We start from the raw sequence: 15,553 nt of genomic DNA, 5'->3' as shown, positions 1-15,553 counted from the left end.
ACTGATGGAAATAACACTTTTGTGGACTGAATTTTCGGGCATTGATGTCGTACCAGGATGTTCACTTATGGACTCAGAATATCCAGATGATATAGTCTTGTTCGTTGGAGACTCTGATAAGTTGCAGTCTTTTGGTAGCAGTGAGCAACAATGCCAGAATGTTATGGATGTGCTTCTCCCTCTCTAAATGCAAGTTGTTGCTTCAGGACTGGTCTGCGTCAACACCAGAACTAAGGATAGGGAGTGAAGTAGTCGAACCCGTTGACAACTTCACTTATGTTGGAAGTCTGATCAGCCCTAATGGGTTGGTGTCTGACGAAATCTCAGCACGGATTCGAAAAGCTCGTTTAGTTTTTGCCACCTTACGCCACCTATGGCGAAAGTGAGATATCCATCTGTCAATAAAAGGACGAGTATACTGCGCGGCAGTCCGTTCTGTGTCAATTTATGGCAGTGAAACATGACCATTAAGAGTAGAGGATATTCGTAAGCTACTGGTATTTGACCACAGATGTCTCAGAAATATTGCTCGCATCTGCTGGGATCACCGGGTAAGTAATAGTGAGGTTAAACACAAGGTATTAGGGAATGATGGTAAATCAGTTGATGAGGTCGTGAATGTTCATCGACTGAGATGGTTGGGCCACGTGTTACGTATGCCTGAACACCGATTACCACGACGTGCAATGCTAACCGGTGTTGGGGATGGTTGGAAGAAAGTTAGGGGCGGCCAAACCAAAACGTGGCATCAGTGCTTGAAGTCACTAACTTCTAGTCTGAGCCATGTTGGTAGATGCAGTCTACTTGATTGGGGTTCGCACGGCTATCGTAACCAATGGTTGGAGAGTGTTGGTGACATGGCTCAGAATCGATCACAGCCGAGTGGGTGTATACACTCTCTATCTTCCCTTAAACTAAGAGATAAAATCACTTCATATCTTTCTTTCTACGAACTAATTCTATCTTCCTGTACTATATCCTTATTGCAATCTTTCTTTTATATATTACCTCCTCTGAATTAACTACTTCTATGAATCTGGTGTTCATCTTGTTGTGCTGATGTGGTGAGGTATGGCAACTTGTACCGATGCACATATATGCCTGGTCCTACATTGTCACTGGCTAAGCTTCACCCCTTATTCAAATAATAATAATAATGTTTTATATACTTGACTGTCATTTATTTAATTAAACAAAATCACTAAGACATTTTATAAAAATATATAGAATCTCTGTGCATTTTTTTCACTGAATATTTAACTTCTCATGGACATATATTAACTAATTTCATCACTATAGTAACGTTTTGACATTTGAAATTTTCACACACACACACACACACACCATAAAAATGAGCATTTGATATTGTTTTACTAAATCCATTCATTTTTTCGTTCCATGTTTTTTCCTAAAAGATTTACGTTTTATTATTACAACATTTTAATCAATATTAAACCTTATTCATTATCATATTGAATTGTCTTATAGAGATGTAGAATATCAATTAAATATTTAAGAAAAATTATTGTTCAGAATGTAACATCAATAGTCTGTCGGCACAATTTTGTGTCGAAATGATAGGAATTTTATCTTTTCAAACAGTCTTTGTTGTTTGTTTATGAAAGTCTTTAATTCTATGATTTAAGGATTTTTTTTTTAAGAGTTCCTCGGTTGTTCCATGACGTTATCCTAGAAATACAGTACCCAACCCATGATACTTCATTCAATTTAATATTATCCAACACAAGAACATTTCGTTTTAATAATTCGTATGATATTGATTATATTTTTACGTTCATTTTGTTTCTCTTCGTCTGATGTAGTGAGCTTTTTATGCTCGTTTAGATATATTTCTAGATTAGTCAGTGCTCAATTTATTCGAAGTTCTCAAAATAAACCTTCGTAATGGCACTTCTATTCGGTTGATTTTTTATGTTCATTTTTCAACTAATTAACTTTATAAACTGTTAATTCAACTCACATTCTAATCTAAGACTTAATACCTTACGCCTGTTACCATACGTAGAACATAGGCCGCCGACTAGGATTCTCAAACCAAATCAGTCCAGGGCTCTTCTTTCCAGTTGTTTCTAAATGTTATTCATTCTTTAGATGTCTGCTTTCGATCTCCGACGTGTTGTCACTCAGTGTTCCTCTTTTCCTTATCCCTTCAAGATCCCAGGAAAATGCCGTTCTTGCTTTTCCAGTCCGTGCTTTGATATCCGTCCTTTTTCATCAATGATGCTCTCTAGTTATACGAAAATTTCCACCACTTCAAGAGCTTTTCCATCATGCGAGATTTGGTCGGTACTCACTGTGTTGCGTTTTAAGACTTAAAATACCAACCTTATATCTTTGTTCTCAGGAACCATGTATTTTCTTGCTATGTTCTTTCAATCCCGTTGTTATTTTTGTGAGAAAATATTTTTTTATTAATTGTAATGGTTATGCTAATTAGTATTATCGGAATTTCGCTAGAATGCTTTGTCGTTAAATACAGATGAGTTTTGATTAGATGGTGGTTGGAGGTAGTCAACAGCAAGGTATACCTGTAATCTTGAGGGGACTGGTGCTCCCTGACGGATTCGATCCCATGTCACCCACTTGACACATGACATTGATCACCACCCAGTGATCAATCAATTATGGTCACATTTCTTATGAATGGTCACGATAACCTCTCGAAGTGCAACCAATTAGTCTTTATCTATCGACACCCCTCAGCTCGAAACCCAGTGATTTTATCCACTAGTGTAACGGTTTGGCCACCCCTACCTTCCTTTTAGCTAACAAGCGCACCAAAGCGTAATACACATTTCGACCACCTTGGTCGATAATTTAAATCCTCACCAACCGATTTAGCATGTGCCTAGTATTTTATGCTTTACATCACAGTTACTTACTCGGAAGTTTCACGATATGCCAACAATGTTATGTGACCAAACAATGGTAAACTATGAATATCCCACTTTTAAAGGTCACGTAGTACACCCAGAGTAGAATAGAAGGAACTGCTTGCCGCGGAGTATGCAACTATTTACAAATTGAAAGTTTTTACAAGAATATATTTTAAGTGTGTTATCATATAGTTTGTGAAGAATCTCAAATTTATGATTCGTTGTTTCCCGTAATATAATAAAACAAAATTAAGAGTTTCATATCAACTCATTTTAGTTGACCTACCGTTACTTAGCTATGCCTTCGAATATCATGTTTTCAGATGACACTAAAATAATGTATTAGTTGAAGTGTAAGGATAACTACCCACAAAAATAATATCACGGGAACTAGAGATATCAAAACTTTCTTTGCTTAAGCATGTTATTGGGATAGTGACTTCATTTCATACGACATTTTTCGTGCTTTGTATTTTTTTTAACCTCGATATACTTAAATTATGCTAACAATCGTGATGTTTTGGAAGAATATATGACTGGGTTTTATTGATTGTTTGAAGCTTTCCATTGATGTTTAAGGCTGTGATTGATCAGTCTCTTCGAGTCCCAAAGTGAACGTCAACTCGGGGAGGTATATGTAACAGCTACTCAGCTGACGAGTCTCGGGTAGGACAAAACGCGCGTCCTGTGACCTACTACTTGCCACTATCTATCTCTGTTTATGATATGTGACTAAATTATGAAAGGGCAACATTAATCTAAGCAGTGTGACTATCTCGAAACAAGGAACTTAACGTTTTTGAATAGAATCTGAGTTACTTTTTAACTGTAAGCACATAATCACTGAGGTGATAAATTACAGAACAATATATAATCTCATTCAGATTACGAAAGAACTAAATCCTAATGATACGTTCCAAAGATTATGTAATCTCGGTCATTATTAAAATATGATATTAGCGGTTTATCTGACTGATGTTCATTTCAATTTCATATAAAAAGTGAAGTGAAAATTCTTTTTTTTTAAAAAAAAAAACAAGAACTGTAATCTTGAAGAGAAAAACATTTCATACGTGCTCAACCATAATGATATAATCGATGAAAACATGTTTTTTTGTTGCTATTGTTTAAACCGAGAAACCAGTATACATAGTTATCCATATTATCTCCTACATCTAAGTTTTGAAGAGAAAAAAAAATCTGTTTATAACAGAAGCATTTGATCTTATGCTAAACACTAAAAGTGTATTATAGATAATCAGTTTTTTCACAAACATATTGTAAATCAATTGAAGATATGAGAGAGACATAGAGAAGATACCCCCTGCTGATGAGAATTCATGTATGAAATCCAAAAACAATTCACAATGGCATTGAATTATTACTCATATTCTTTTCTATATAAGAAAGAGATACCAGCGAATAAACAATCGAACAACAAATACATATTATATCCAAGAGAGCGAAAAATTAAAAAAAAACATGAAACAATTAGGTAGCTTTTTAACTAACTAGTCACTTGGCGCACGCACACACACACATACACACATGTATAGATATATTGTGCTGTACTATTACGAATAAACGATTAAAAGAACAAAACTTGAATGAACGTTCATCTTCACGTTTCATTTGATCATGAGATGAGCTAAAAACCAGTTTTCTCTGGGGTTTTTTCCCACTTGAAAAAAATAATAATAATAAAGAAAGAAAGAAGAAACAAATCAACAACCAAACTACATTCAATTAAATCAATCTCAAAAACTAATGAACATGAAACAAAAATGATCATCTCTGTGAAAGAATAAAGCATTATGGAAGAAATACAACAAAACATGAATATGCAATCAAAATTTAAAAAAAACTACACTAACCCAGCTGTATGGATACAACCTCAAATGAAAAATGACAATATTTATGAGTCTTTTTTCATTTGAGTACCAGTTGAATTATTGATTGACAACTAATTCTCAATTATTATATATATATATGCAATCCTTCTTTAATGTTTGTTTTTTTTTCTTAAATAAAAAAAACTTTTCCCCACTAATAAGGCTAATATCTCATTTACATCAAGAAACAAGCAAATCGAGAAGAAACACAAAGACAAGAGAAAATCGTCATTTCGCATAGCAACTAAAAATTGCTTTTGACTCAGAAAGCACGACAGATAGCATTATCATAGATACTGGGCAATGAAAACACAGCATTTTAACATACAATCAGAAGTAACACAAAATTTGTTGGTAGGGGGGTGGGGGTGGATAAAGAACCCTAATCTGTGCAACAACAAAAAAGTACAATCATGTTAAAAGTGATGAAATTACCTAATGGACAGAACAGAACAAAATGTGATACAATTTTGCAATAGTTAAAAGATGAATCGACACCAGTTTGTTTTAGTAGGATGTGTGTGTCATTGTGAAAGACATAGAAAAGAAAACTACATAATAATAAATTACAAATGATAAACTTTAAACAGACAAAAAGAGATAGGACAAAGAAACAGGCGCAATATATGAATAGATGGGTGATAAGAAAGAATTATTATTATTAGATGAAAACTGTTGTGAGCAGATGGAAGTAAACAATACATAGTGGTGATAGTAGTAGTCGTAGTAGTAGTGATGACGATCATATAACACAACATAGATATGTACTTATAGATAAATTTCCACTTCATGTGTGAATATGGATGTAGGTTGTGTTAAACATTAGAAAAGTTACATAAACCAGGTTGTATTTTTTTTCTTAACTGAATGGTTATAATGACGACAGTCGTCTAGTTTTCAACAATTTTTAATTAAAGCATCACTATCACAGATAAACACAATGATGAGAATAAAAAGAATATACGAGAAATATATTTTTCTAAACAAAAAAACGAAAGAATAACCATCAGTGAGAATAATGATCATAGTAATAATAGTAGTAGCAGTCAAAACACTTTGTACGCACAAAAAAGAAAATGAGAAATCACCAGGTGAAAGAAAAATGGTTAAACAAAAAGAAATCCAACTTTATTTTTGCCCTAATCACACACACACACACGTGGTGTGGCGAATGAATTATACAATACACATGAGTGTATATATATATATATATAGGTATATGCATTGTGCAAAAAGAACAAGACACAATGAACGATCATATTATCAACGAGAAAAATATCAATCATAAAATATACTGAGTCCTAAAACAGAGAATGAAGAATATACGCCTATTATAATGAATATTTGCAAATCTGTCATAAATTTCATCCGAATGACTGAATAAATAAATGGATCTTGTTCTCTTTCTCAGAAGAATTGACAAGAAAATAGGCAATAAGAATTGAAAAAGTCAAATATTATTATAGCAGTATTAATAGCAGTCATTATTGTCGGCTTAATGATGAAGTTATCAGGTACATATTATTATTATTATTATTATGATAATAATGATTAGATCAACAAGAAAGGCAAATAAATAATATAAGTGAAGTTAGAAAGCATATGAAATTCAGTTGCAATGAAGTGTTGAAGAAGAGAAAAAAAACATAAGTGTAAAGATACAGAAATGATTAGATCTTTATTACCATTAAAATGTTGATGAGGATGAATAGTGGAAAGAAGTGCCTTGTTCGACTACAACAACAACAAAATACGTACTAACATTTTCATCTTATCAACAAGATAAATCAACTATATTTGTAGAAGAAAAGGAATGTAATAAGTTTTATGTTGACATTCTGAAAGAAATTGTGCTGAACAATTTAGTTTCTTTCTTTCTTTCTCTGTTCATTAAATGAATGAAGATAATTGTTAGAAGGTGAATTCTGAAAAGAATAACAAGCTAATTTTTTCAAAAAGGAACCAATTTATATGTATATATAGTTAGTCCACTATGTAGATTTTATATCGAAAACAGAGACTAGGAAGGAAGAGGACATGAGTATGTGTATGTATACGAATCTCAGGATACTCGATTATTATTAGTAGTAGTATTAATGGTAGTAGTATCTGTATGCTGCATAGCGATATGGTCTAAACTTGGTAAAGTTAAAGGACATAATACTTGATTCATTATTTCTGAAGTCGACGATGTATTCGTCGGTGATATTGTTTGAGAAACATTAAATCCACCAACAGAATTGATCGATGCTAATGATGTTGTAAAACATGGATTATTATTAAGTGAACTTGTAGGAGTTATACAATTCGAATTAGTTTGATTGAAATTTACACTATGATTGTTACTATTATTATGATTATGATTATTATTATTCGGAGTATCTAATGTGAATACAGTAAGTGGAGATTGATAATCTGTAAATTCTATAGGATCTTTTAATATTGTACAATTTTCACTATTAGCTAATGTTGATACAACCCCACCTCCTGGTACTGTTCCATTATTATTATTAGTAGTAATAGTGTTTCCTTCATTAGCAGTATTCATATTGACCGATGATAATGATGAACCAGGTCGAGGTTGTCTATTTTTAAGATGAGCAGCAGCAGCTACAGCGCCTAATTGTAAAGAAGCTGATAATAATTGATTTTCTTGTTGTAATTCATGCACTCGTTGACGTAGAATACTATTCTCTACACGAATCTAAAAATAATAATAATAATAATAATTGATAGAAATATATACAGTGAAAGATTGTTTCATTGAACAAACTTCTGAAGGCAACTAGAATGAAAAATACTATCTATTACTGTGCACGAAAATTTATGCTGTGTGTAGATATTATAATACAATACATTCAATAATAAACTAGTCACGTTAAAACACATTAACAAATCTGATAAATTAATTTTGCATCTACTGCAATTCTGTGGTGATGGAGTTTGTTAATTAGGATGAACCAAGATATAGTGGCTGAAATCTCGACATAGAGTATGTGGATGATATTTTCTTGATGTGCATCTTCCAGATGAGCAGATAGAAGTAACCGAGAAGTTTATGCATAAGTGAGTAAGTGCTGGTGGTGGTATGACTAATGAGATCAATTCACGTATAGTAAAAGCCAGAGCGGTTTATGCCAACCTTGGCCATCTTTGACGTCTTTGTGATGTTAGTCTGTCCCTAAAAAGTCGGATCTAGAACGAGCTGGTGAGAACAGTTTTGTTCTATGCTTGTGAAACCTGGTTTCTCTTACTTAAGGATGTTAAGAGACCTTCTGTATTTGATCATCGTTGTCCAAGAAGGATTGGTGAATTCAAGTGCCATAACTATGTCAGTAATAAGGAGGTTCGGCAATTTCTTTGAGCACATAGATTATAATTCAAATGGTGTTACCAACTTGAAACACCGACCTCGATGGTTTGGACGTGCATTACGAATGTCGTCCAAGCGAACTCTACGTCGTGTATTATTTGCCGACGCTGGGACTGGCTAGAAGATGTGGACAAATGGTTTGTGTATGAAATGGTGTTGTCATTGTATGAAATGAAACCTTAAAAGATTGGTATCTCCTGGACCTTCATGACTGCTTCATTGGAGTTCTATAGTCCAACGCAGTGGCTTAATATACTGTTAAGAATGTTTCGGGATACATACAAGCCAGTGGAGGTCCTGCTGTAATTTTCTTTGACTTCATATAAGTGAGAGGAATTGTTTTAAATGAAGCATTCTATTTTCATTATAGTTTTCTTAACTGAACTGCTTCTTCTAACAACATAATACTCTAGTTCATTTGTTTTTATTCATTTACTGTTACTTTTATTATACTCACCTTCCTTCTTCCTATTGTGACGCATATTTATATTGCTCCCCTTTAAACCAATATATATTTGTTTAGAAAAACAAATAAATAAACTAGACCTAACCATTTGAGGCAGGTAGGTTGTAGAGTGGTAAGACTAAAACGCAGAGAAGTGGTACTATTGGATGTATAGAGATGTGTATTTCCCTCATACAACCAGTATATGCAGTGATGCTTCTTGTTCACAATTAAACAAAAGTACTAGGAACATCCAGCTCTACGAATAACACACCTCACCTAAACCCTACGGATTCCAGATACAGGTGGTAGTCTTAAAATTACAAAACTAACACATTAATAACTAGTCACAAAAAGTCTATGTGACACGTCCTAAGCAGTTGTTCTTATGGCATTATGGTCATGATCTCAGATTGTCAAGACAATCCACTAAACAACTTTCCTAATCTGGAACTTCGATAATAAAAATCCTTCCTCGATATGGGCAACCGAGTAATGACAACATCTCAATCAGAACTCAAGATCGAGTACACAATCTAATCTCTTCATCAATTAATAGTTTTTTTTTATTCCCCTTATCGACACTTCTCCGATAACGTTATCTTTACCACCTGTGCAACTAATCAGTTTTACCAGGCACATTCGCTTAAAAATGAGTCAAGAAAAAAGGTTTTTAAGAATTCAACACATTAACACCATTATCATGTGACAAATGCCTAGGCTACGTTAAAGGTTGGTGATTTATTAGATAAGATTTAATTTTGGATGACTTTCATGGACAAGACATCTATTACACAGACACACACATACACACTAGTCTGTTTTCGTTGTTAAAACAATTTATGATAAGGAAAAATGAATTCAAGGACGAAGAAATGATAACTTATGGACGACTTTTTAGTGGCAGCAAAAGGACTCCACGAAAACTTTTTTGGGCGGTCTTTGAGCGATCCAAAAAGGACCCCACGAAAACTCGCCTACCCACTAGGGTTTAATGAGGGTAAAAAGAGTATGAGAAAACAGAATCGGGATCTAAATTTAAAGTTAGGGTTAGGAATTAGAGTAAGCGTTTTCATCACTAACTGGCAGCAGCTATTTTACCATATGAAAGGATGAATTTTGCGGTAAAATCCTAAACTCGCTACCTTAAATCTGATTGGTTCACTTATAAATTATATTTTAGCCGAAGCATCATTGTACGATATGAAAATTTCAAAAAGTTCCACAACTGAAACTGATTCAGAATGAAAACCCTAAAATTAATCGAAATCTATAATTAGAGAAGCTATTGTCGGAAACGACTGTGGTACTTCAATGAACTGAATTGATTCTAGTAATGTTGAGAAAAAGTTGTAAAGCTAACTTAGCACTTAAAACTTTGATATGGCCAAAAGTGAAGAGAAGCTGGGAAATTTTGATTTTAAGCCAATAATAGACATAAGCTCTATGTTTCTCAGTAAACGAACGTCGAGCGAACTTTTTTATGGTTAATGGCTACCAAAATCACACCTGCAGAATTAGAAATTAATGTCATATATACCAAATACTTTGCACTTTCGAAGTGCAAAGGACCTCAGGAAAGTTTATGCTAACACTCATTCTTTGCAGTGAGCTACTGTTGATCGCTGAAACGTTCATGTACTGGAAATAGCACTGGAGATGAGATCAGTTTACGCACAGTGGAAATGAAAGAGGATTACCTCCAGCCTAACCTCGTCTCTCCGAGCTAAGATGGTTCAAAGAATCTCTATGTTCGACTATTGCTGTCTCCGAAGAACTGCTGACATTGAGTGGCAAAGTCACGTTAGTAATATCAAGGTTTGATGTAACATATGTTCTGCTACAATGATTCAGTACCAATATTTCGGGAAACTGAATTCACTGGCTCAAACATGTATGATTATCATCGTAGCGACTCTGATGCCATACATATTTTTGTATACAGCTAGCTATTCTTATATGGATGTTTGTATTTTACAAAATCACAGTTTAATTTAATTTTTGGTAATCTGTGTAATGATGACATTAAAAAACTATAACCGAAAGGAAAGACGATAACTAAACATGTTCAATAACTGAAATATCTGGCAGACGTAAAACATATGTATACACACACATGCATAAATGAACAAACAAAATAAGTAAAAACACGTGTGAACAAGCACTAATACTTGTAGTAACAGTAATAGTAGTTAGTGGTGGTAAGTAAAATGACCAATGAATCCAACATCGTGACTGATCGACTGACTATTACACACACATAATTTTTTTGGAATAGTTTATGTGTTTAGACACAGGATTAATTGGAATCAGCTGAAAACTGACTTATTGATTGTGATATACACAAAGGTATAAGGCATAATAACACAGTTTATCCATTGGCAATGCTTATTTTGCCAAATTGACGATTTTACATTGTACCAACAATAAGTACTATATACATTATGAATAAAAGTAAATTAAGGAAATAAAATCTGAAATTTAATGCTAACAGAAATAACAGTTGATGATGATTAGAATAAAAAAAGGTAAATGAAAATAATGAAGTCCAACTATATCAAGTGTGTCGGAAAGGTATTCACTGAAGATAATGAAAGGTGGTCACATTGACTCGTACACCTTCGGATCTTATGGTTCATGTAGAAGACCGAAGATCCTGGGGTTCAAACCCCAAACTACTGGGGTTATGAAAACTCCCTACTGAGGATTACCATGCTAGGTTGAGACGGACGTTTAGTGCTTCAGTATTTCCAGTGGTTATCTAACTTAGATCGGTCAGCAATTTCAATAAAATTGTAAGAAAGTCAGATGAAATTAGTTTATTCAACTATATTTCGTGTAGATATATAAAAAGGGTTAATGAATATGATTGGAATTAGCTTGTTAATGCATACTGTAACTAGCTTTGGATGGGAGACATTAATAAAAAGAAAGATGGTAAGACTAAAGTTTATGGATGAACCAATCACATATTAAATAGCGAGTCTTGAATTCATCCTTTCATATGGTAAAACAGCTGCTGCCAGTTAGTGATGAAAACTTTAAATTTAGATCCCGATTCTATTTTCTCATACTGTTTTAACCCTCATTAAACCCTAGTGGGTAGGCGAGTTTTCGTGGGGTCCTTCTGGAATCGCTCAAAGGTCGACCGAAATTTTTAGATTTACCATGATGGACAATAATCTTCGGGAATGTTCACAACTATTATTTCAATTAAAAAACTTTCTATTTGTTCTGTACTATCCACTTTAAGCCAGAGCGGGATATTGGCTTTTCGTCCTCCCAATTTCGTGAACAACCCCGCCACGAGAAGACAACGAGCAGCATTTCCTTGTCAGCGGCTATATATGCATAGCGAAATGGGAGCATTTCGAGAGGAGTAATGGACCCCCTTCAGCCGTATTAGGGAACTTTGGTGTCAACTAAACTGGGATCCAATTGGTGACCAACTTCATCTACCTACATTGATACTATCATCATGAAACAAAAGATGAGACGACAAAAACAAGTAAAAAACAACACACAAACTATACAAAAACATACTTGTTCAACTGCTGAATTAGCTGCTTTCAGCATACTATCCACATTTTGAAAATATTCACAGACACGTTTTAATACAATACCTTTACTCTGATATTGTGATTTAGTTTGCTCATCCGGTGGTAGTAATTTATACAATTCACTTATCCACGTATTAATTCTATCTCGACGTCGACGTTCAACTAGAATGGTGCAACAAGAATAAAAAAGCAACAGAATAATTGAAGTATATCGGTAGTCTTGAAATAAAATGGAACTAGCCAATCAGCACGAAGATATCAATTGCTAAATTTATACTTGGGTTTTAAAACAAAACTGCAGATAGGTCTGGCTGGTGGTGAATACCTTATTTTTGCAGAGATTTCGAGTTTTGGCTAACTTGGATGTGCTATGTTCTAGAGGTTATGATGTCACCTTAGACCGGCGAACAGAACGAAAAACAGCAACGCAGCAACAGGGTAAATTGGACTTCGTGCCCCAGCCCAGTTGACTAGAGGAAAAACACCAGATTCAGAAGGGAAAATATTCCTACAAGCACTTGGTATTGTTTACTTGAATATTCCCATTGATGATTAGGACTGCAATTGATCAGTCTCTTATTGGCATATGTGTATATGATATTTACTGCACAAGCAAGTGGCTATCAGGACTCAGTAGCTAAGTGGATAAAGAGATGGCGTTTGAAGCGAACGGTACTGGGTTCGAGTACCAGAGTGAACACCAAATGTATGATGCAGGTACATCCGGCTGATGAGTCTCAAATAGGATGAAAAGCGCGTGCTGGATTCCACTGCTAACCACTATCCATGCTTGCTTATATTCTTACAAGCAGTCCAGATAAACGGATAACAAGCGCACAACTCATGCATAATATATAAAATACAAAAATGCCGTTGAAAAGCGTCACAAAATAGCTTACTAAAAAGCAAACGAACCAATGGTAATTAAGGTCCTTACAGGTGGGAAGTACAAACTGAATTTAATAATGAGGGCTTTGGCGCGAAAATTAGAAAATTCAAATCCCCACGGTTAAATCACAAAAATAAAAAGTTTACGAAGTGGTTTCTGAGGGTGGACCACCCCTCTTGGATGATGATGATGATATGACTATAGATCACCGGAATGTTGAATTATTGAGAAAAAGTATGTCAAACAGTTGTGGTCAGAAAACGATATGCGGCGAAGGCACAAGGTGGAGAAATAAGATTGCTTTAGGAGTATCAATGTTAGCATTCTAAAACTTTACATTCTTTATAATTTCAACGTCTTTTCGTGATATACATTTCATTTATAAAAACTCTACTCTGATTGATTAACCTCAAAATCCCCGAAGGCCATCAACAACATACCTTAATTCTGACTAAGTAACAACATTAACGATGAAAAGAGAATATTCAATGTTAATTATAAACAAACTATTATCTTGAACACCTTTATTTTGACATAACTGAATAGAATAGTTTTTTTTTTGAAACACTTTACTATATTATAATGATAAATGGAATGAAATACATAGTGCATTCGGGGATTTATAACTTAAAAACGTGAAAACATTTTAAGAGACGATTTGGAAGATTACCTTTTAATTTCAATGGTTAAGATCATGAGTCAGTTGAAGCTAGATCACCATGGAAAACCTGGAAGCACTGGACGGCCGTTTCGTCCCATTGTGGGACTCCTCAGCAGTGCGCATCCACGACCTCGCCCCCTGCGAGATTCGAACCCAGGACCTACTGGTTTCGCGCCCGAGCACTTAAACACTAGACCACTGAGCCGTGGATGCGCACTGCTGAGGAGTCCCACAATAGGACGAAACGGCCGTCCAGTGCTTCCAGGTTTTCTATGGTGGTCTAGCTTCAACTGACTCATGATCTTAACCATTGAAATTACTACAATCTTCACAAAAACCCATCTGATACCTTTTAATTGGCAGAGGATCCAATTGAAATATTTGAAATAATTTTTTTTACCTCAAGAAGGTTGAACAATTACAGTCAAATATATTAGTTTAGAGATAATCACAACGATTCAGATGTATTCACTCTTTATTTATTTCTCTCGATCTTGGATTTCAATATACTTTTATGTATTCCTATTTATTCTGTATTTTTCAACTCTATTCCGAATGTTCAGTTTTTCTCATTATCATTATTACGATATGTTTTAGCAATTTATTCTCTGTTAATTTCATTATCTCATTGTGATAATATTATATAGGGACTTGAGCTAATACACACATTCATACTGGGCTTCAATGTTAAACCAAGTTGTCATATCACATTAATAACATGCGACATACTGTGTTAGTCGAAGTAGTAACGGTATAAGTGATAGGAGAAAATGTTAGGCATGTGCGATATGATCTAAGAAGAGAATAAGAAATTCATGGGATGAAAAAACTGTAAGATAATCTTGATACTCAATATATAAGTGAAGAGTAAGTGAACCTGCGCTACGATGACCCAACATCTTTAGACATTGGTTACGCTAATAGAGTGGACTCAAACCAGTTTTTTTTAGCAGTAATCATAATAATAGTGATAACGGTATCAGTAAAGTTCAAATTGTTACACACTCAGCAATGGACTTAGGAGACACATTTTATGATTCTTTTTTTCCATTAAAAAAACTGGTCATAAATACCTTTATACAGTCGTACCAACAAAGAAACATGCACATATCGCCCACAAGTGCATAAACACACACATACACGCGCGCGCCTACACATGTACGTGCGCATTACACAACATAGTGTGGTGAAAGTTTTTTTTGTTACCAATTCAATATACTAAATGAAAACTGAATAATAAATGCATGGATGATTGAATGAATGTGATATGGAAGAGAAATTAAGAAATCGATTTTTCCAGTTGAATGACAGTGGACGGATATGCAGACAGACAACAACGAAAAGCAAACACAATGGCCCACTCTTTTCTATTCATAAAGGAGTGTGAGCAAAAAGAAATTGGAAACAAACGCTATCTTCCCTTCATCATAGATATATCCATCTATCTATTATACTAGTGATGACAATAATAATAACTATTATTATTTCAATCAACAAGTGCGTTGTCGTTTACTACAATACAATTGTATAATAGAAACAAATCTATGACGAAGGAAAGATAGCGACTGTTTCCAACTACTTTCCGCACAAACGTTTATAAATAGAAAAGACTGGGCCATTGTATTATTATTATTATAACAAGTGTTAAAACAAACACGATCGATCAAAAACCGAACAGGCAAACAAATAGAAATATCAACGCTGCACATACACAAACACGCAAGTACGCACGCTTTTGGACTCTATTAATGTGAACTAGTCATTTGATTTGGTCTGTCGAATTCAGTTCACAATATTTATGTGTATGTGTGGTGTACGGTATGACCTAGAGACAAA

The 15,553-nt window shown here is 34.3% G+C and overlaps 2 protein-coding genes across 3 annotated transcripts in view; one reads left to right on the top strand and one right to left on the bottom strand.

Moving 5' to 3' along the window:
* The window catches only part of CAND1 (Cullin-associated NEDD8-dissociated protein 1), a 125,008-nt gene extending 122,606 nt beyond the window's left edge, over positions 1-2,402 (top strand). Inside the window, exon 37 of the mRNA XM_051218094.1 lies at positions 2,176-2,402. The gene's annotated coding sequence lies outside the window, so the exon portion shown is untranslated. The remainder of the gene's footprint in view (positions 1-2,175) is intronic.
* Positions 2,403-4,122: 1,720 nt separating this feature from the next.
* MS3_00009690 (uncharacterized protein) overlaps positions 4,123-15,553 on the bottom strand; it is a 44,807-nt gene continuing 33,376 nt past the window's right edge. For both annotated transcript variants that reach the window (XM_051218091.1, XM_051218093.1), the window contains 2 exons: positions 12,151-12,329; positions 4,123-7,493 (listed from right to left, as the gene is read on the bottom strand). In XM_051218091.1, coding sequence (XP_051064527.1) covers positions 6,852-7,493; positions 12,151-12,329 — 821 coding nt within the window. In that variant the 3' untranslated portion in view covers positions 4,123-6,851. The remainder of the gene's footprint in view (positions 7,494-12,150; positions 12,330-15,553) is intronic.

Source organism: Schistosoma haematobium, chromosome 7, assembly GCF_000699445.3.
Source record: "Schistosoma haematobium chromosome 7, whole genome shotgun sequence".
Lineage (NCBI taxonomy): Eukaryota > Metazoa > Platyhelminthes > Trematoda > Strigeidida > Schistosomatidae > Schistosoma > Schistosoma haematobium.
Note: the sequence above shows the minus strand (reverse complement) of the source record. Positions and strands in the feature narration are given on the sequence as shown.